The sequence below is a fragment of the Mytilus edulis genome, chromosome 5 (assembly GCF_963676685.1).
Source record: "Mytilus edulis chromosome 5, xbMytEdul2.2, whole genome shotgun sequence".
Classification (NCBI taxonomy): domain Eukaryota; kingdom Metazoa; phylum Mollusca; class Bivalvia; order Mytilida; family Mytilidae; genus Mytilus; species Mytilus edulis.
In genome coordinates, this window is record NC_092348.1 from 9,880,479 (window position 1) to 9,904,196 (window position 23,718).

At 30.6% G+C, this 23,718-nt stretch overlaps 2 protein-coding genes and 1 long non-coding RNA gene across 7 annotated transcripts in view; all 3 read left to right on the top strand.

Annotated features, from left to right (window-relative positions):
- Positions 1-11,496, top strand: part of LOC139522917 (3-ketodihydrosphingosine reductase-like) — a 31,103-nt gene extending 19,607 nt beyond the window's left edge. For all 3 annotated transcript variants that reach the window (XM_071316553.1, XM_071316552.1, XM_071316554.1), the window contains exons 3-10: positions 345-401; positions 814-879; positions 1,993-2,088; positions 3,130-3,321; positions 3,763-3,846; positions 4,243-4,326; positions 4,908-5,009; positions 6,677-11,496. In XM_071316553.1, coding sequence (XP_071172654.1) covers positions 345-401; positions 814-879; positions 1,993-2,088; positions 3,130-3,321; positions 3,763-3,846; positions 4,243-4,326; positions 4,908-5,009; positions 6,677-6,793 — 798 coding nt within the window. In that variant the 3' untranslated portion in view covers positions 6,794-11,496. The remainder of the gene's footprint in view (positions 1-344; positions 402-813; positions 880-1,992; positions 2,089-3,129; positions 3,322-3,762; positions 3,847-4,242; positions 4,327-4,907; positions 5,010-6,676) is intronic.
- Positions 11,497-15,126: 3,630 nt separating this feature from the next.
- LOC139522918 (uncharacterized) lies at positions 15,127-20,977 on the top strand. The gene is made up of 3 exons (XM_071316555.1): positions 15,127-15,410; positions 18,359-19,118; positions 20,436-20,977. The coding sequence occupies exons 1-3, from the start codon at positions 15,365-15,367 to the stop codon at positions 20,500-20,502; spliced, it is 873 nt and encodes a 290-aa protein (XP_071172656.1). The 5' UTR covers positions 15,127-15,364; the 3' UTR covers positions 20,503-20,977.
- Positions 20,978-21,068: 91 nt separating this feature from the next.
- On the top strand, positions 21,069-22,551 carry LOC139522919 (uncharacterized). Of its 3 annotated transcripts, none has more exons than XR_011664522.1 (2): positions 21,069-21,273; positions 21,781-22,551. It is a non-coding gene; the product is annotated as an uncharacterized lncRNA (long non-coding RNA). The 3 variants fall into 3 exon arrangements; XR_011664524.1 differs by having other exon boundaries at positions 21,069-21,260; XR_011664523.1 differs by having other exon boundaries at positions 21,069-21,244.
- Positions 22,552-23,718: the final 1,167 nt, after the last annotated feature.

Below are 23,718 nucleotides of genomic sequence, written 5' to 3' on the forward strand. Positions count from 1 at the left end.
AAAGGCACCTGTCACCATATTGATAAGCATATGAATATTTAATTAACACTTCCAAATGTATAAGAAAAGTTAAGTGAATTAAGTGGCCCACAGTTATTGACACACATTAGTTCATCTTCCAAATACAGTACACGTACTTACATTTGTACATGTATCTTACTAACATGACTAAGGAACTACAGTAAAAGCAACTATATCCTATACCTCAAGTTTTATTCTAGGAAAATAGCTGTCATTTCTACAAATAGGCAATTTATAGAAGAAAATAAGAAGTGCCAGTTAAGCTTTACATTCAAATCATTTTTTTAAGTCATATAATATCTTATCTTTTATTTAAATTGCAGACTAAACTTGAAGCTGCAAAGGTTGATTTGGAAAAAGTTGCTGGGAATAATTTTAAGGTAAATACTATGTTATTTTTGTAGAGGGTGTAACTTAAAATAAAAAGATATGGTGTTTTTTCACGTTACATTAATGTATATGTAGTATTCAATTTTATCATAACACACATTATCTACCTAAAAGATAAATGAAAACCCATCCACAAATTTGCATGCCCCTCTATGATAAGGTCGAGTACTTAGTTTTATGATTCTTTTTTCAAAGTATTCCTTATTTTATTTATTTAGTCTGAGCTTTATCTGTTTTGTGTATTTTAATTCCTGGTGTTTAATAAAGTAAGTTCTAGAAGAAAGAATTATGCTATATTGTACATACATGTACATATAGACATAGGAGTTACCAGATATCAAAGATACAGAATCCTTTAAAGCCAATATTGTGAATAAACATTTTACTTCCTGTCTATTACAGCCAGTATGTATTGTTTCTGTTGATGTGGCTGGAGATTATGAAGAAGTACAGAAGGCAGTACAAAAGGTACCAGATAAATAGTTTATACATAATCCCTGTTTAAATACTGGTGATATTATTAACCCTATTTGGCGGAAAGACAATGTCATTCATGTTAACCAGGGATTTGAGAAAATATGATTTTGCACTGTCAATGGTTCTAATTGCTATTAATATAGTTTGAACATTAGTTTACACATGTTTTATTTGCTGAAATATGCCAAAGGATTGAGAGACAAGTTAAGCAAACTTTTCATGTTTTTCTTCTTGAGATAATTGGCTAAATATGTTGTTTATTGTTACATTAATACAACTTCAATAAAATATGATTTGATGCCATTGTGATGATTTGTGATGATGTGAATGGTTGTACACTTTACCCACACTCCAACAACATTAAGTTCACAGACCCCACTGGAATAAATGCTTCTTAAAAGACAGCATGACAGTACATGTATCAAATTTAACTACACACAGATTGAATCAGAAAAGAACTACTACTTGACTTACAATGTAACACTGTTGTTTGCTCTTTGATTGGTACACTTAAGTTATTGAACAGAAAAGTAGACTCCACTGCTCTTTTATGCCCCTGTAACTTTGTTGTCTATAGATTTCGTTCTTTGATGAGTAAATTTCCTTTTTACATCTGAATATGAAACCCATTTCCAGGATAATGACAAGATGTAATGATGATACTTTGACCCTTATTATTGAACTATTGTAAATTCAGAAATTATTGCATGCATTTATTTTTGCGATTTGGTAATTTTATACGAAAATGTGATTTTAATTTTTGCAATATTGAGTAAAATCCTGTGTTATTCATATAAAAGATTTCAAAAATGCAGGTTTAAATTATTGCAATTATAATCTTGTCTCATTTTCGCAACAATAAAAACATTCCAATAATTTCTGAATTTACAGTAGTTATGATTGAAATTTAGAACTTTTTCTGTCATCAGCTTATGAGATTTAAATTTTACAAAGTATATAAATGGAAGGAAATTCCTAATCAACCTCCTCCTTATTATAATATAATTGAGATAAATTTGTAATATTTTATGTTTTGATGTTATTAAACAAACAAAAAAACCTTACTGCAGGTGATTTACCAATGTTCTGTTTTATGAATTACAGGCAGAAGACAAACAAGGACCTGTAAATATGCTAATTAACTGTGCAGGGATTGGTGTTGCTAAAACATTTGAAGATCTAAAAATAGATGAATTCAAGGTTTGTTCTATTCTTAGTTAAACAAGAAATCATATTGTAAACCAAGGTTTGTTCTATTCTTAGTTAAACAAGAAATCATATTGTAAACCAAGGTTTTTTCTATTCTTAGTTAAACAAGAAATCATATTGTAAACCAAGGTTCAATGATTCTGAATAAGGTAAGCAAATAAAACAATAAGATTAAAACAAATGTTTTGCTAACAGTAAATGTGTGAAACTGGAGACTTATAAATATTAATTCACTTGGATATAAACCCTCTCAAATTCCCGCATGCTTATATTCTAATGGCAAAGACACATGTCATATTTTGAAAAGACTCTTCATACAAGTTGAACACTATTTTCCCCAAAGTTTTCCCTAATAACATTAAAATACGGCAAAAAAGCCGAATTTAAGTTTACATGAAAATATATAAATCTTTTCATCATTCTTATTCAAATGAATAAGTATTTGTATATGAATTTGAGTAACAATTATTACTGCAGATTGTTAACAAATATTTTAGTAAATTTGAACATTGCAGTTTCCAGTGCAGACTTCACATGTTTTCTTCAAAACATATCACCAGGTACTTTCAAAACCAAAACACATTATCTGGTACCCTTTAAAACAAAACAGGTTAGCAGATACTCTCAAAACCAAAACACATCATCACATACTCTTTAAACCAGAACACACATTATCAGACATTCTCAAACACAAAATACATCATCAGGACTATTATCGGTCCTCTCAAACACTAACCACATCATCATGTATTCTCAAAACCAAAACACATCACCATGTTCTCTCAGAACAGACACATCATAAGGTACTCTCAAAACTAAAAAAAAAATCATCGTGTACTCCTCGAAACCAAGAAAACATCAGCTTCTGTCAAAACCAAAGTTTTAAAATCCAAAAAATTATCATGTAATACGATATAAGCATTAAAAATTCAAAAACTACCTTAATAAAAATTCAAAAGTCTCCTTTGCAACCATACCAAATCTCCTATTTTTATATTTTTACACATTCATAGATTGAAATTTATATTATAGAAATTAATGAACCTGAATTATTTTGGTTCTGTACAAACTACTAAAGCAGTGATTAGTAAAATGAAAGAACAAGGAGGTGGAAGGATTGTTTTCATCTCTTCACAAGCTGGTCAGCTTGGCTTGTTTGGTTATACAGGCTATGCTGCATCAAAGTTTGCTCTCAGAGGATTGGCTGAGTCTTTACAAATGGAGGTGAGGAAGTTAAAATTATACTGTTTAATGGACTCCATACAGTGACAGATAGTTGTTAATTTCTGTGTCATTTGGTCTCTTGTGTAGAGTTGTCTCATTAGTAATCATACAACATCTTATTTTTATTATTTAGTTGGTGTGAATACATTTTTACAACTTACATTTTTTTCCAAATGCAGAAATATTAGACACAATTAAATGACCCCACTATATATAGAATAGAACCCTTAAGTTGTCTTCATTGGCATTCCTATACTGATATTTATTTTGATAATCTCAATGACATTTTCTCTATTTATTGGTGGACTGTTTTTACTTTTAAATTGAAAAGATAATTAGAGCCCTTTTTTCATTAAAAATATTAAAAACTTGAAAAAAAATTATTTATACGATGCACTTTTCTAATCAAAACCATGTTTTAAATTTTATCTTTTATTCCAGGTACGACCATATAACATCTATGTAACAGTAGCCCATCCTCCTGATACAGAAACTCCAGGTTTTGAAGAAGAGGAACGAAATAAGGTATAAAACATCATGTTAAAAATCTAGGAGTATAACCATGATAACCACTTAAGGTCACTTTCTTACAAACACTGACTCATTGTCTGATTGGCAATCATACCAACTCTCTTTATTTTTTATATCAGTATATATGAATGCTCAAAAGAAAAGTGGAAACAGTTACAATAGGTTTATTATGTCACATAAAAATCTTTATGTTCATCTTGGTGGGTTGGTAGGGAATAAAGCAGTGTTTATATGAAATATTACCCACTTATCAGCATGTGGTGCATACAAATTTATCAAAATGATCAGAACCTGTTTAAATGCACACAAGATTAGAGACAGTGTTTTACCAATAAGCAGTATGTGAATGCAGGTTTAGTAGAAATATAATATGTTTTATCTTTGTTACAGCCAGAAGAGACAAAACTGATTTCTGGTACATCTGGTTTATTTAAACCTGAAGCTGTGGCTAAACAGATACTTCAGGATTCTGTGGTAAGTTGGCACAAATAATAAATTAATTTTCTGGTTATTTTTTTAAAAACATTTGACAAAATAATTTTATTACTACATACTTTATTGATAAATCATTTTTATTTTACAATACTTACTTGTAGGCTGTATTCCTAGTAAAAATATAGGAATTGAAGATGAACAGGTATCTTTTCAAAATAAATTTTTATTCTAGAGGTTTTGTTGTAATGATAGATATATTAAATATGTTTTTACGTTTAAATTCACCAAGTTCATAGGGCTAATATTAGCTATTGATACCAATTAAAGTTAGCATTTTCATTTTACTCTTTCTGTCTTCATAATCTCCTCTGAAATGACTGCACCTAAGAAAACCAAACTGTACTAGAATAATGTTTGCAGAATATTATATATTTTATAAATTATATTTGTTTGTATATGTTAATTCTTATTATTTTGACTTGGATTTTGTTTAGAAAATAGTTTATGTTGAAGATATCAATCATTATGTTGTTATCACATTATCAGATATTTTATCAATATCTTTATAAAGATTAGTTGATGTTATCCAACATAACTTGTATTTTTTTGTGTGTACACAGAATGGGAGATTTTGTAGCTATATTGGTTTAGATGGATGGATGTTAGCTAACATTACTTGTGGAATGTCACCTGTCCATTCAATGTGTGACGCAATACAACAGGTATTAAATAAGAGAACCAATAACCTAATTTATAACAATTCAATTTATTAAAAAACAAATATTACCTACGTACACCACAGGACTTATTGCCCTTCAATAGAAAAATTACATAGTTTTGGACATAATGAAACTTTAAAGCATAAAAAATAATCAGCACAATAAATTCATTATTTGTACTTTGGCTATTATCCTATTATTATTAGAAACTGTGATATGCTATGATAAACAGCAAGACAAGATCTACACGTCAGTCTGCATGGATGAAATTTTTTTGAAACTGCTAACATTACAAATGAGTAGCAAGGCAAGATAAAACATAATTAAAATCATCCTTTAACTTTTCATATCAGTTATTTCCCTTTGATGAATTTTTGACAATAATATTGAAAAGTGAGATATGTGAAGTAATTTGTTTTTTATTTTCCATATGTGAGAGATTCATGCTCCTAGGAGCCTTTTGTTTACTCACATGAGTTTAAGGTGGTACCTAACACTACTTAAGAAATAATTCATGGGGGCTTGAATATATCGTGATTTTACCACGGGTTGGCCCTTTATGACAAATATTTTACCCTGAGCGTTAGCGAGGGGTAAAATATCGGCATAAAGGGACAACCCGTGGTAAAATCTAGATATATTCAAGCCCCCATGAATTATTTCGATTCTAATAGGACAAATACGGCAATTCTTTTGGATCAAAGCGCTCTAGGTTGAGGCAAATATTTGCCGTTCTCATAAACGCACTATTAAATTGACGTAAAAGAACGGAGCAAACTGAATAAGTGACATGTTTTAACTTTTTAAAATAACGTATTTAGATAGTTTTGGATGAATTTAAATGATAATTTACTTATATCTCTAACATGTATATAAAAAAAGGCTTATAACACAGTTTAGCATCGTTTGTTTACGTTTCCTTATTGTGATAATTTTCGGATTCACAAGCGTGAATTTTCCCGTAAAATACTTATATTCTTACATCATCGTTCTATGACGTCGGGTTCTTCATTCATTAAAAAACATATGACGTGGGGGTACAATGGGAACAGCCCATGAAATATATTCATATTTTACCACGGGTGACTACTCAAAGCGTTTGAAGGACGTCATGTTAGAATGAGAGATAACTCTGTTAAATCAGGTAAAATTTTTAATTACGTTGCGTTGTGAATGCAATATTAAGCTTTTCAATGATAAAAAATAGTGTTTTTCAAACTGCTATATAACCAGTGTAATTTTTCTGATAAAACGGTTGGTTCAATATTTTTGAAATTTATTATATTTTTGTCGGAGGGTTAAATTGAATACTTCGTACTCAAAGCGTTTGAAGGACGTCATGTTAGAATGAGAGATAACTCTGTAAAATCAGGTAAAATTTTTAATTACGTTGCGTTGTGAATGCAATATTAAGCTTTTCAATGATAAAAAATAGTGTTTTTCAAACTGCTATATAACCAGTGTAATTTTTCTGATAAAACGGTTGGTTCAATATTTTTGAAATTTATTATATTTTTGTCGGAGGGTTAAATTGAATACTTCGTCAATATTTTATGAAAATTAAACAAGCCAAATTAATTTTAGTGAAGGTGTTGAGTACCACCTTAATACAAAAAAGTTTGCAATTATTTATGTTGTAAAATATTACTAACAATTCTTTTTCTTTGTAGGTACTGACAGTGAGTGTTTTTAGACTGGTTTCCTTTTTCTACTTATGTCAATTTACTGGTATTGTCAGAAAATGTAAAGCAAAAAGAGATAAAGAACAGAAGGAAAAGATGGAGTAATATTACTTTGAAGGCAAAGAGAACAAAAAGTTTGACAAATTGGTCAACTGTCTTCCTTATGAGAGGGACTATTCTTCATTGTTCCATTTTATAATATTTCATTTAGAATGAGATGTTATCATTGACTTATATACAATGTTCAAATAATCCAATCAATCAAAGCAATTTTAATTGCGTTTTTAATTTTTGTTTCTAAAATTTTATTTCATAAATTTGTTTTAATGACTTAAGGATGTTCACTGATCGACTTTTTAATTTTTGTCCATTGGGTCTATTCATGTAGAGCCTTTTGATTTAAATTTAATTATGAAGTTATGTCTTTTTCTGAAAGTTTTATTTTACATCAGAATATTTGCAATAAGACACTAAGATAAAATCATAAATAATTAACAGTATATTTACTTTAAAAGAATACAAAAACAGCTGATGACAAACCTTGCAACAAATTAATTTGAGCCTGTAGTTCAATTGTTTTCATAAAATTGTAACATTTACTTCATCTAGTCTTATGTTGATCTTTGGCAATTATACCACATCTCCTTATATGTATATATAAAATTGAGACACTGATTTCCAAAAATCATAACACTAAATCCTTCAAATAATTATTTAATAAATAATAAAACTGTTCATTAATAAGACATAACTTCATAGCCATAATTTAAACCAAATAGACAATATAACCTATGACAAATCGATAGGTTTTGGTACCAAATTTATAACAATATGTCAAGAAATGACTCCATTATTAAAAAAAAAATGAAATGTGATTTTATATAAAATAATTACAGTAAAAAATTGATAGTGACCGATACTGAAGTCCATGCAATGTACATGTATCTGTTAGAATGTTAGAATACAAATGTTTTGCTCATTAACCTTTGTAATGTGAAAATATCAGGGATAAAACTATTGACACATATCTGTGAGGAATATTTGATATAAGAGCTGCGTTATATAGTATTCAGCCTTCTATTACTTTAGAGGTATACTATAAATAGCTATACTAAACTATTCTTAACCCCAAACCTTACCCTAACCCATACCTAAACCTAACACTAGCCCTAATCCTTAAACCTGACCCTAACCTAAAACATCCCCTAACCTAACCATAACCATTAATGAACCTAAACTCTAAAGTAAAGGGACCCTTAAAGTAAAAGAAGGCCTAGTAAACAAACCTTATGCAACGGTATGTATACATGTACATATACAAGACTTTGGTTGACTTTGGAACATTCAAATACGAAACAGAAATTGAATTGTGGTCTGTTTTGTAGGGTTCTTACAATAACAAAGTTAAAACAAGTACAGACTTTTTGTAAAGATTTTTTTAACTGGAATTAGCTGAACAGATGTATTAATAATCATTTGCATAAGGTCGATTTCTTTCTGAGGCAGCTCATATCTTAATGTCAATTAATATGATTTCTTGATACAACCAAAGTTTTGTTTTATGTACATTGTACATATAAAGAATATTTTATATAATGTTCTTTGGTCTCTTTAAATTTATATTAGTTGAGGAAGTTTGGTAAATTATGCAAAACCAGGTATAGGGATTTCAGGGAAAAGTGTTGTGATGTTTTCACCGAAAGTTACATATGTATATATATTTATCCATTTTAAAATTGAACTTCTTATTTATGCTTTCAAAACTAAAGTCTAAGGTGAGCAAGTGAACTGACTTAAGATGGTCTTTAAAGTTTGTGAATGATTGTTTTAACTCAATAATTACATTGCATGTAATGTTTTATTATGATACAGCTGATATTTAGTTTAAACATTTAAGAATTGAATGCTCTTTTTTGTAAATTTATTGGGGTGTAAATGCGTTGACCGAAGTACATTTTGTATGAAGCGCAGAAGCGCTTCATACTAAAAATGTGCGCACGGTCAACGCTTTTACAACCCTATAAAGTTACAAAAAAAAGCATTCAATACTTATAATTACAATTTTTACCTATAGGATCATAAAAACACGCCTTTTATCAAGTTTTATTTTCATTTACCTGTGCACTTTATTGTGGGACCTCGTGTCATCATGAATGAAAAGTTGCATTGTGTAGTGCAATTGATTACGGAATATCACGAGATTGCTAGTTAGCCAATCAGAATAAAGTATTATAATGAAACGTACATCTAATGTAATTATATGTATTTATAGTTGATTAGGAAATATGTTATTGCAACTTATATTAATCCCTTTCCACTTTGCAAGTGTGAGTGCTGCCTTGTAGCGGTATTAGCCTGCCCTTTTTCAAAATCTACAAGGGTTTGTTTTACGTGCAAGAAATATGGCTCTCTTTTAACAGGGGTCAGCCATTTATTGTCACCTTCAGACGGACTATCATCATTTCTCTATACCATACTCGCAAATGGTGTCAAGGGAGAGCCAAAAATTCAGTCCCTGTAGTGGGGATCGAACCAGAACCTTTGTGTTAGTACTCTTATGCGCAAACCACTACACCAAGGCTCTCCTAGCCTATATTTGATATTTAAATACCTTAAACACAAATCTGTGTTGTATATTACTTAACTTGAAAATGTATGAAGTAAAGAAAGTCATACTGTTAATTCAGAAATTATTTATTACAGTTCAGTGTTTCTGTTGTTTTCCTCTTATAGTTGATGTGTTCCCTCGGTTTTAGTTTGTTACCCGGATTTGTTTTCTCTGAATGGATTTATGGCTTTTGAACAGTGGTATACTAATGTTGCCTTTATTTAAAATTATGTGCCCAGTTACTTTGAAACCTGATTAACCTGATTGTGTGAGTGGGGATGGGTGTCTTGCAGAGTATGGCCACATATTCTTGTTAAATAATAATCACAACCTATTGTGTAATTACAAGTATTCATTCTACCATGTTTTGGTGAAATTTATATATTTTATAAATATTTTAATATTTCAATATTGATAACAGGAATAACTTTGTTCTATCTCAGTGATATTATGGTTCAATATTTAGTGTTATGAATCTTAAATAAATCAATTATAAGTAATCATGCTTTGAATGTGTAGTTAGTTGTATAAGGGGAGTGTACTAAGTACTTTATATTTAGAATTGTATATGTAGTTGATAGGAAAAGGGTAGAGAGCCATATTTGGTAATGCTATGCATGTCTGTTTGTACAAGAGAATGGTATTATAGCAATATTTTGGGAATGCTACGAATATTTGGTGGTAGTAAGGAGGATGTTATAATCACATTTTTTACAATGTCAGTAATAAATATTCCAAAGATTTCTATTTTTAAATGACAGTGCTTCATAATTGTTACAATATATATTCATAAAGTATTTTTCAATATCCTGAACACTGTAAAAGTATGATTAAAGGATTCAAGCAAATGTTTTTTTTATAATATTTTCTTGTATTTTATTTAAATGATATTTAAAATGACAGATAATTTCTTTAGAGACTGTTGAGTTGAGAATTTATATTAAACTTATTTTTTTCAGCCAAATATCTATTCTAAAAAATGTATATTTTTAGCTCACTTGGTGCTCATGGTCTTTTGTTGGTGCTTCCAAAAAACTTTTCCTTTGAAACTATGTGCTTATTGGAACCAAACTTGACCCAAATTATTCTTTGGTTTAACAAATGAATTTGATGATTCCACTTGCCAATCAACATTTCCATACAAGGACACTCGTGATAGGAGTTATTGCCCTTAAATGAGAACTTTTAAATGCAAATATATGTATGGCTATTATCATTGAAACTATAATAGATACATTGAACAGGAAATCTACAAGTTCTGTGTATATCATACTGGTAGAAATAACTCCATGTAGGAATTACTGCCCTGGAAAGATAAATTTCATCCATATTTGTGTTTTTAGTGGAAACTACAATTATCATTACAATATCTACATAAAGGTGAACATGGCTGATATTTTCATTTGACCTATAGGAGTTATTGCCCCTGAAAGATGGTTATCTATTTTTGTGCTTTTTGTGGAGAGAATAGTAGATAGAAAAAAATGTTACTAGCATAAATTTATCATCAAAAACTTGATCTATGAATAAGTTTTCCTGGATGAGACTGACCGTGCAAGGTCTGTATATCCAGTCAAGATCGTTAAAAACTTCCATCATCATCCATCATGGATGAGATTGTTTGTCAGTTATGTATTGGAGTTATTGCCCTAGATGAATTGTAAATGGTAACAATGGTCAGTTGGACAAAATCTACACTTTTGCTAAATTGCTCTGAAAATACGAATTTTACACATAACATTTTTGTGTTATTTGCAGAAAACTATTAACATAAAAAAACATCAATCAGGACAAATAAGTCAATGTGGCTGAAATCGTCAGTTTAACTCTTTATATGAGTTATTGCCTTTGATAAACAATTTTATCATTTTTTGCCTTTTTGCCAGAGACCATCAAAACTATACTTAATCTTTTGCATCAATTTTATGCCAAAATGCCAGGTGAGCCTCTACTTTTAGCATGTTATTTTATTAGTTAGATCTTCATAGGAGGTTACCTCCATATTATTTTTTATGGTAAATATTTCATAGAACTTTACTATATGTGTGATGAGAAGAAATATACCAATTATATCATGTAGCTATAAAAATCATGTAAAATGAAAAATTCAAATAACGTTTAAATCATGAAGGCTTCTTTTTTTTTTTACAATATGGAGGTTTTGTTATACATTTGTTAATAAATTGCTCTTAAATTTTTAGTAATTATTATTTTTTAACTTACTTGCCATTAGCTATGTGCAGACTTTTTCATGATAACTACCACAAAAGAGGGGGTATCATTTAACCCCCCTCCCCCCAAAGAAAAAAATAAGTCCCCTTGTTTTGAAAGAAAGAGATGCTCAAACCCAAAATGTATAAGCAAAGGATTTTTAAGTACCTGAACAATCAATGGGCTAGAAAAAGTACAAAAATTTGAAGCCAAATCTATCTGAGGTCAACTTTGCCAGAGGGAGTTAAAACATTAATGTCTTATTTATATCCTAATTTGTTAAACGCATATTGCCAAATCAGCAATAAAGGATTAACATGGCAATAGAATCTCCAGATGAAAGATGATACGATTTACTCTGAAATACACAACTAACTCAATATCATTAGAGTATTACAACAGATATTCAATTTAGCAGAAATTAAATTACCAATTTCAGTTGCTTCAGATTCATTATTATCAGTCCAATTTACGTGATTTTGTTGGTTCAGATAAACAAAGCAAATATTTATCAGAAGCTTGTATGCAAACTTTGTCAAAACCACGAAGTCAAGCATATTAGAATTAAAATATATTTTCGATCAATCTTAAAACATTTGTGACCACGAATATAAATGAATCAACAGAAGTAGATTGGAGCTAAACTGAAATAAAAATATGATTGGAAGTTAAAGATCAATTCATGAATGGCACCTTTTAGTTTTTATCTAGCCTTCGAAATTCACAGAATGATAGATATATTGATAACTATCTGCACACACTTTTCGGTGGAAGACCAGAATACTTCATACCTAGTAAAATGGAATGAATGTAAGGTGTAAATGTCTGTCTAGCATATACCCTTGTCCTCATTTTCATGATTCATTGGTCAATGTTAAGTTTCCCTAGTTATGTCCACTTTTCATGATGCATTGGTCAATGTTAAGTTTCCCTAGTTAGGTCCACTCATTGGTCAATGTTAAGTTTCCCTAGTAAGGTCCACTCATTGGTCAATGTTAAGTTTCCCTATTTAGGTCCACTCATTTGTCAATGTTAAGTTTCCCTAGTTAGGTCCACTCATTGGTCAATGTTAAGTTTCCCTAGTAAGGTCCACTCAATGGTCAATGTTAAGTTTCCCTATTTAGGTCCACTCATTTGTCAATGTTAAGTTTCCCTAGTTAGGTCTACTCATTGGTCAATGTTAAGTTTCCCTAGTTAGGTCCACTCATTGGTCAATGTTAAGTTTCCCTAGTTAGGTCCACTCATTGGTCAATGTTAAGTTTCCCTATTTAGGTCCACTCATTTGTCAATGTTAAGTTTCCCTAGTTAGGTCCACTTTTCAGATATTGTAAAAAAAGTAGGTTAACTATATCTAGATGTATGGAATGATTGTAAGGTGTCCATTTCTGTTTGGCAAAGTTCATCTGATCTTGACCTCATGATTTATTGGTCAGTGTTATGTTTTTCTGGTTAATTCTATTTCTCATATACTATAAGCAGCAATATTTGATTTTTGGTGTTTTAACGCCACTTCTTAGCAATTGGGCAACTAAATATGGTATATCTGGTATATCAAATGATTGTAAGGTGTAGATCTACATGTCTGTCTGGCAAGAATAATCTGTTCTTGACCTCACTTTTATAGTTCATCGGTAAAAGAATGTAAATTTTTCAAAGTTTGGTACACTGCTCAGAAACTATAAGAAATAGCTCAACTATAATGTTGGTGTATGAGTTGATGATTTTAAGGTGTATATTTCTGACTGGCAAAGCTCATCTGATCTTGACCTCATTTTCATGGTTCATAAGTTTCCCTGGTTAAGTCTATTTCTCAGAGTTATCTGACGTTGATTTCATTGTCATGGGTAATTGATAATTGATAATGTTAATTTCACATAATCTTGAGGTGAAACAATTGATTTAACGTTAAAATAAAATTAATCTTTGAAAGCAGGCGAAGTTGTTAAAAACTGGAAAGTGGATAGCTGTATTAGAACTTTGGTGGATAGTTGACTCATTAGTAATCATACTCCTTATTTGTACAAAGATAAGATATCGAAAATGCAATTTTCACACATATAATATACGAACGTAATATATATATTTGCTGTTGAAAACAAATTTAACATGGTTTTTTTTTTATATCTTGCTTCTTTGGACATTTTACACTTTTTTCTTTTGAATAGTCTCATTGCGTATGAAGCTTTCAGAGATATATTATTAGACGTTAGGGTTATGATTTCTACGACTGTGTCATCAACCTAGAGATATGTATTTGATAGTTTTTATCCTAATCTTTGGTCTGAATTAATATCATTTATATAAACATTAGCTACAGCCTTTTTTTTAAGACCACACATTTTATGAAATATTACATTATTTTAAACTAAAATGGCGGAATGTTTCAATTTGAACTGCTTTAATTTCAATCGAAAACGTAATGGTTTCGGAAACAGTTAAGCCGTTTATGAAGTAGAGGAGTTGACATCGAATCTAACCCTTGGACTATTATAATGATAAATAACTAAGATCAAAGCGATTCACGTCACTGACCACATTTAGAACTGAATATACTGTTAACACTGCTGAGAGGCAAATTACTTTTACTTATGTACAATAATTGCTGAATTTAAATTGAAGATGTACGAATTTTTATCACGAGGGCAAATCTAATATATTATTTATACATATTGAATTGTCATTTTTTTATTGCCACAGGACACTAATATAAATATGTACATATTTTATTCCTTCTCAGTACTCATATTTAGAAGATATTTAGAAATTCATAAATTTATTCCGGCGTTTCAAATAAATTTTGCTTGTAATTTAAATATAAAAAAGAAGACGTGGTATGAATCTTTTTTTTTTTAATATATACTATAGCTAGTTATCTCCTTTGACCCTGTATTTTATAAGCCAGATGTCAATAAGATATATTTTTTTGTTAAATTCGAAGGTATTCTTCTGATGTATATGGGTTTCACCGCTGGTGTAGGAAACCTTTGTTTTGCTATTTCAAGTTTTCATCGATTTTGTCCTATGGTTTTCCAATATTTTGTTTCGAGCACCACAGACGAGAAACAAATTGTAGAAATGTCCACCATTACCGGTATCTTGTAATATCTGCCGTTGGCCTTAGTACATACTTTACTGTAATCTATTTGGTCAGATAACTGTAACCTTGTCTAGCCAAATATATACATGTTTTGATATAAAACATTAGAATACACTGTCGTATATTGGGTTTTAGTTTTAGCAGAACTTTTCATGGTTCCCGCATTCTCTGTTTACTAAGGAAATGACACGCTTAGGTATTTTTAAGACAGTCGGAGGGTCTAGAGACAAGTGTTTGCGTGGGTTTTATACTTTTAACACAGAGAGCTTTTTGCTGTGAACTCTACCTTATTGAAACATTTTTTGCCAAGTTTTGTTGAATGCAAAAATATATATTTCATACAAAATTGGACAGTCTTTCTACGGGCATTCTAAGACTGAGACTTCTTTAGTTTTCATATTAAATTGGAATTTTACAAATAAAAAAACTCAAAACATCAGTCGTAATCAAATTTGTAAATTAAGGCGATTAAAATAGACGGCTAATTTGAAGAATCAGTCTGTGAATGGTATGCTAATGATAGGACTCACCACTTTTAACAAAGTTTAGATTCGATGTTTTGATAATTTGGGTATATATATATATATATGACAAATGTCTAAATTTAAATTGTTCACATTGTGTTCAATGTGTCATGCTACTTGCACACCTATATCGCCTGAGGGTTTAAAGATAGATATATCGTACCTGTATATTTGAAGAAAGGACGGGTTAACTTTTGTGTACAGGTGGAAGTATTTACCCGAAATAAAGAATCAAGATGAAGTTGATTCTCTTCGTTGGACTAATTATTCTACTAGACATAGGTAGGCTTATTTTACAAGATTTACTGAACTCAAATTTAAATTGTTTTATTGTATTATTTGCTAAAACTAAGAAAATTGTACTGGGTAAGTAGAAATATTAATTTATGACGCTTAGTATAATTTAGTAAGGGTTAGAAATCTCAGTGTAAAATAACAGATAATGTGAAAACGTAAATCAAAGGCGTGAAGGACGTGAGCACCTAAAAAAAGGTGTTGTCGCGCTGACAACATAATTTTAGACAATCCTATGCAGGTCTATAGGACATATAAAAGAGAAAAACAAAAATATCTTTATTCAATTCCGTGTTGATGAATCAACAAGGTTTGTTTTTTGTGTCCCTTAATTGTTGATATTCAGGACTATTATACTATTAGACAAATTATTAGTATAATAGTCACAGATTCAGGTGAGCTGTTTCCATGTTATTCAAAATATAGGATTGTTCGATTTCCATTTACTATGTACACTATGGTACATCTGGGAGCAAAGTCTAAAGTTAGAAAAGGTAATTTACAACACATTATGTAATTGTTTGTTCTAACATTTTGGATACGAAGCGATTAGGTAAGGTGTGCGATGGAAGAGTGCTCCTCAAGATTACCACATAAAGATAAATTTAGTCAATAATGGGCAGATAAGTATAAAAGGAACATTAAAAAATTACAAAAAATAAGACATGTATTCAATCAGTCTATTGAAGAGTAAAACATGGTGATTGCATCCAATACAATGCAGTAAAATATTTCATAGCATTCTTATATCTAGTTATATTGACTAAATGAATATTCGGAAGGAATGAAAGAATAAGGGAATACATGTCATATACTAAATAAGAGAACGTTTTAATCCGCATTTCAATACATGAGTTTTGGAAAAAGTATGATCTAATGAAAATAAAAACAAGAGTTAAACCGATCATTTTTACATATGAAACATAATTCACGGATACATGTGATTTGACGTAAGATCATGTAACAAAATTTTGTTTACTTTAAAATCCCACCAGACACTATTTGTTACGGTTGAATACAATCTTTTGAAAATTCTAATACATTTTCGGTTAACAGCCCTTGACGTAAATTAAATCATCAAAAGGCCATTCACATTAAAAGTAATATATATAAAGTATATACCAATTTTGAAATAAGATACCACTTTTTAATTAGTTTTATGCCAAATTACACTGCCTGTCATAAACCGAACTGACATATATATATATAGATGTAAAGATCCGTTCACAGATTTGAATTTTTCAAGGATAATTGCTAATATAGAATTATAAGATATCAAACAAATATAGATATTGTGTTCGGGGGAGTATTTCTGAAAAATACCAGTCGAGAAAATACATATTTTCAAAACCGCAAGACATTTCTGCCCTTATCCAACAAACACTTATTTTGCAATAGTATAGTTGAAAGTGATCTTCGTCCTTACTCGTGGTTGACCCTCTTTGCAAAACCTACATATTATAACTAATAAAAATTTGTTCTAAAGCTAATTATGCATGAAATATTTGCCACTGGAAGTTAAGGATTTTTTAAATAGTCAATCAATTAATTTCATGCAATAATTGCCATTTGACTTTCCACCAAATCGCTGGATTCTATACAGCCAGGCATACCAACTGCCTCATATAAATCTTTATTTCTCAACAAACCAAGCTACATTGTTAAAGAAGTACATACAGTACATATTACATAACGTTTATACACAGACATACACAAATTATACGAAAACAGAGCGGCAAGTATCATAAATTACAGAATACAAATTAAACTTAATGTTATCAAGTACATGAGTTACCCAGGAGAGCCTACATGCATATTGATTTGTCTTAAAAATTTACACAAGTATTTGAGATGAGAAAGATTTTTACTATTTATCAGTTCATTAAATTTCAATGAATTTGGTTGATTTACATATATTTTCTTAAGTACTGCTTACGACAACATTAAATACAGAGTATTGCAATTTAAAAAAAACCAAAATCTCTTATCAATAAAACCAAGTATGATGAAACTTAAGACATAATATAAGTGTTGTGGTTAATTTTACCGTTGTCCGAAACTCTGGACAGGGGATAACTTTTGTGGTTAATTTTACTGTTGTCAGAAACTCTGGACAGGGAATAAGTGTTGAGGTTAATTTAACCGTTGTCAGAAACTGTGGACAGGGAATAAGTGTTGAGGTTAATTTAACCGTTGTCAGAAACTGTGGACATAAGATAATTGTTGTATAGTTAATTTTACCGTTGTCAGAAACACTGGACATAGGATAAGTGTTGTGGTTAATTTTACCGTTGTCAGAAACACTAGACATAAGATAAGTGTTGTAGTTACTTTTTCCGTTGACAGAAACTCTGGACATGGGATGAGTTTTGTGGTTAATTTTACCGTTGTCAGAAACTCTGGACATGAGATAAGTCACGGTTGAGGTTAATTTTACCGTTGTCAGAAACTCTGGACATAGGATAAGTGTTGTAGTTAATTTTACCGCTGTCAGAAACACTGGACATAAGATAAGTGTTGTAGTTAATTTTACAATTGTTTCTCTGGACATGGGATAAGTGTTGTGGTTAATTTTAGCGTTGTCAGAAACTCTGGACATGGGATAAGTGTTGTGGTTAATTTTACCGTTGTCCGAAACTCTGGACAAAGAATAAGTGTTGTATTAATTTTACCGTTGTCAGAAACTCTGGACATGCGATAAGTCTTTGTGGTTATTTTTACAATTTTCAAATTGTTTCTGACATCTTAGTAATACACATACTAGTACCATGATTGAATTGAACAGAATTTAGCATACTAATATAAAAAACAATCGTACATAGATACATTGCTAAATAAAGTTACGTGAATACCACAGCCTCCATACTCTTTCTTATATTGGACTTATTAAAGTTTGAGTAAATCTGCAGTAAATATTAAATACTTATCTTTTTCAGTTACTTGTCTAAAACCAGACCACGAAAATCATTCAAAACGAAAAAGCTTTGGTCCAAATAAAAAAATAGTATCACTTGAAGAAAACGAAAATGTCCATGGTAAGCACAGTCCACGTTCACCACTGGGACATGTACAGAGAAAGTTCAAGGAGTACGCAAATAAGTGGGAAAGGTTTAGTAATCCCAATACAAAATGGCACCAAGTAAAAACGAAGAAAGAAGAACAAAAGAAAAATCATGTTGATAATGGAAAGAAAGAAGAAAAACGACATCCTGAACATCTTGTCAACTTAAAACACAAAAATATCCGTGATAAAGTTCAAAAAAAGAAAAATAGATCGACCGAAAAAAGAAAATCACCAAGAAATCACATGGCGGACAGGTTTTCTAGACGTCATTCAATGAAAAGTTATATGGACACACATAAAAGGTTTGAAGGAAGACGTCTACACAAATTCATACAGAAATACAGGAATCAACGAAGAGGACATATGAAACCTTTCGATCTGAACGGATTGGACAAGAAAGATCACGAACGAAAAGGGAATAAAGGAGATCACTTGAAAATAAACAGAGGTGTAGGAAGACCCGGATATGGACCAAAGCCTTTCGCTAGAGGAAACAAACAACACCTTAGTCATGAAAGTTCATTTTGCAAGAAAAGAGAGAGCAGAAAATGCCCAGAATATAAAAAAGAGATTTGCGGTAATGATGGAAAAACGTATCAAAACAGATGTTTGTTGATGGAAGAAATGTGCAAGTAAGTTTTTGTAAAGCTACAAATTTTTTTTTTCAATAGAAATTCTATAGGATTATGTAAAAAAAGAAGATGTGGTATGATTGCCAATGTGACAACTCTCCATAAGAGACCTAAATGACACAGCAATTAACAACTATAGGTCACCGTACGGCCTTTAACAAAGCCCATTACGCATAGTCAGCTATAAAAAGGCCCAGAAATGACAATGTGAAACAATTCAAACAAGAAAACTAATGGCCTTATTTATTTGGTACACAGACCGGCAATATTTTCACTTTCATTGACTACGTTTGAATCCCTGTATTATCGTTGTTAAGTTTGTTTTAAATGGAAAATTCCTTTAAGACTGACTTTGGTTGACAACTGATTGTTCAGCTGATATAAAAAGCTGGAAGATACCGACAGGACATTCAAAACGTATCACTCGAAAACAACCTGACAACGCTAAGGCAAAAATCGAAAACACGAAAAAAATCCAAAAACGCTTCAAAGAAAACTAAAGACTGTGCAACACAACCCCCTTTCAATAGATGGGAATGAACTCTAAGGGAGTAAGCTGTTGATGCACCACATCTTGCACCGTTCATGCTGATCATGCAAGTACAAATCCGATGATAAGTCTGATTCAATGACGACACAATCCTATATATAAAGTACTCTGTACACTCATGGATGTAAAGATAAGTAACCTCGCGAAACAAGGAATCAAATTTATTTACATCTAATAACGTTCTGTAAAAATTGAATGTTGCCTCATATATTGTAAAAGAGGGGCGAAAAATACCAGGGGACATTCAAACTCATAAAGCACATACCTTATCCCAGGCATAGATTACCTTAGCCGTATTTGGCACAACTTTTTGGAATTGTGGATCCTCAATGCTCTTCAACTTTGTTCTTGTTTGGCTTTATAAATATTTTGATATGAGCGTCACTGATGAGTCTTATGTAGACGAAACGCGCGTCTGGCGTACTAAATCATAATCCTGGTACATTTGATAACTATTATTTGGTATAATTTTGAATGTAACGGGTTAAAATGTCGGAGAGAGCTGTCAAAATAGTATATGTTGCAACAAAACTAAGTCTTGTTTATATATCATCAATACTGAAGCAAACAAATAAATAGACAACTACAAACTAGTTAATCGAGGAAAAAGAGAGAATATGACAGTTTATTCAATATTCTTTAGTTTTATTGTAACACAATTTCGTGCATAATTGAACATAACTATTTCATTGCATTGTAAAAAAATATATCAGGTTATAACTATAATTAGTATTGGTTTACATTATATTCCACTATTTACATTGCAGGAAGGACAGCAAGATTGATATCCACATGGCGAGAAGAGGAGCTTGTGTAGAGAAGATCTTAAACTAATTCATTTGTACATTATTTTACAGCCTTTTCCATATTTTTGTCTGTTATTAATGCTAAATTACTGTCATTGAAGTATGTTCAAAATCTGAATTTAATTGAATATTATTTTTGCTTTCGTAATGTTACCTTTCATAACTTCATTAAAGCTTCATGTATGCTTTTTTAATATGAAAAAAAAACCTCGCAATTTATTACTGGATTGCTTTTTGTATTTTTGTAAATACTGTTTTGTTTTTATTTCACAACTTTTTTTAGTAAAGAAACCGAAAATGTCGCCTTCATTTATCACATTTTTTTTTATTGTGACTCGTTTTATGTAACTTTTTTCTATTCTCTAAGAAACTTGTATGTACGCCACCATGCATATTCGTCATTTTTTAATTAGATAAAATATTACTAAGTATATTATTATTATTATCATGCATAATTATTGTCCTTTATAAACTTTCCCTTTAATAAAAAAATCTGTGTTTTGCCACTGCGTTTACTTTATCAGGATTTTTTTTGGTCTCGTCTACGACGGTAGTCGCAAAATAATAAGATTTATTCCTATGAAGAATAAATCCGGTTATCGGAGGAAAGTGGGCTTACGTTTTGTGAGTTGTCCCGCTTTGAACACGTGGTGGAACTTGTTATGTATTATGAGTCACGTTAATTATTTTAACCTTGATAACTGTGACGTCATCATTCTTTCTTTACCACGTACGATGCAGCAGAGGGAAGACGCAAAAAATTGGGTTCCGTATGAATTAACTAATGTTTGTTTCAAAAGTTAATAATATTTCTTTGATTTGGTATATGAAATGGATGTCTTTCAAAAAATCTTATTTTACTGAAAAGGTTCGGAAAGTTTGAAAGATAGGAAAAGCACATGGTTTTGATCCAGTATAAAATAGTGTTAAAGATTTTATATCTTGTGTTGTTTCTTCTGTAAAGAGTTTCTAAATATTTCATTGTAAATTTTTAATTGTTGGTTTAATTCAGTGGAAATCATGAATTATATTTCCAAAAATAGAAATTTTAACAGACCCGTAATTTCAGATAAAAACTGCGCACATGGTTTTAAAGACACGTGTCGCATGGACGTCTGCGATTTTAAAACTATCGTTATATGAAATGTTTCATCTGCTACACAGCAAGCAATTTAAAGAGAAACCAGTAATGAATAAATGTATGAAGTTTATAAAATGTACAGATCTAACATTGTTGGGTTGATGTTTAGACGAGTTGTATAGATATTATAACTTTTCAACGGTCGTTTCACTAATATTATTGTAGTAATTTTTCAGTTTTAAAAACCAAACATCTTATGGAAATCGGGAAAGCAGATCGTATGTCACAAAGGCCCTCTAAAAGTCCTTATAAATGCAGCCAAAGGCAAAGGGTACAGCAGAGGGGCGTACCGACACCGTTGGGAAACAGATCTAGCAATGTCGTTGGACAGCATACTTCCACGCAAGTTTTAGCTACATGTATGATGACTCCAGAACTTAGGAATGAAGTTGTTCAGATTGTCAATGGCAATGCCCTTATTCACTCTCCAGCTACTGTTAGTGTTACATCTCCTGACTCAGTCAATGAAAGGCAACAATCGAATACAGGTATAACACAAAGTTCTAATATTTGCCAATAACTAGTGCAAATGATAATCTATGTTTAAATGTTTCACAAAACTCGGAACAAAATAATTAATGGTGAATATGTAGATTTAGGTATATATTGCTTTAATACAAATTCAGGCACAGAACAGTAGATACAAATGGACAGCTGATTATCCAAACTAAACTAAGTAAAAAGATTACTGATATTAACACATGGATAGATGCTTTCCTTATTTACATAAGTATTTATGTTGGTGTACATTTAGAAGATGCACCTAACTTAACCGAATACATACATGTTAAAATATTTTGTGTATCCGTGTTTCCAGTGCAAAATTTACAAAATCTCTCATTAGAGGGTATTGTTGGTCTTGCATACCTACCAGTTTCTATTGATAATGAGTGTGCACTTATTCTTAATTTAGTGATAAATAAAAAGTTAACCACAGTTTCCATCTTTTATCTTAGATAGTTCAAATTTAATTTAATTTTGTAGAAATCTTCTAGTTTCTGTTTGAAATTACTATTACAATGCTTGTTAAAGGGTATTCCAATATATTTCATTAATTCAGATAATTTATTAGACCACAAATTTTCTCTGTACTAAGTTGATATTTTAATAGGATTGATTGATTGTTGGTTGCTTAATGTCCAGTGGCAAATATTTCAGGCATATCTATCAGGACGAATATTTACACAGTGTCTGTAAATTGTGTCATTTTAGGATAATTTAGTTTGTATCAAGATGATACATTGTTATGACACAGTGTCTGTAAATTATGTCTTTTTAGAAAAACTTAGTTTGTATCAAGGAGATATTCTGGTAGGACACAGTGTCTGTAAATTGTGTCTTTTTAGGATAATCTAGTTTGTATCAATTAGATCCATTGATGGACAAAGTGTCTGTAAATTGTGTCTTTTAAGGATAATATAGTTGTATCAAGAAGATACATTGATATGACACAGTGTCTGTAAATTGTGTCTTTTAAGGATAATATAGTTTGTATCAAGTAGATATGTTGATAGGACAGTGTCTGTAAATTGTGTCTTTTAAGGATAATATAGTTTGTATCAAGTAGATATGTTGATAGGACAGTGTCTGTAAATTGTGTCTTTTAAGGATAATATAGTTTGTATCAAGTAGATATGTTGATAGGACATAGTGTGTTTAATTGTGTCTTTTAAGGATAATATAGTTTGTATCAAGTAGATATGTTGGTAGGACACAGTGTCTGTAAATTGTGTCTTTTAAGGATAATATAGTTTGTATCAAGTAGATATGTTGAAAGGACAGTGTCTGTAAATTGTGTCTTTTAAGGATAATATAGTTTGTATCAAGTAGATATGTTGATAGGACACAGTGTCTGTAAATTGTGTCTTTTTAGGATAATTTAGTTTGTATCAAGTAGATACATTGATATGACACAGTGTCTGTAAATTGTGTCTTTTTAGGATAATTTAGTTTGTATCAAGTAGATACATTGATAGGACAGTGTCTGTAAATTGTGTCTTTTAAGAATAATTTAGTTTGTATCAAGTAGATATGTTGATAGGACAGTGTCTGTAAATTGTGTTTTTAAGGATAATTTAGTTTGTATCAAGTTGATATGTTGAT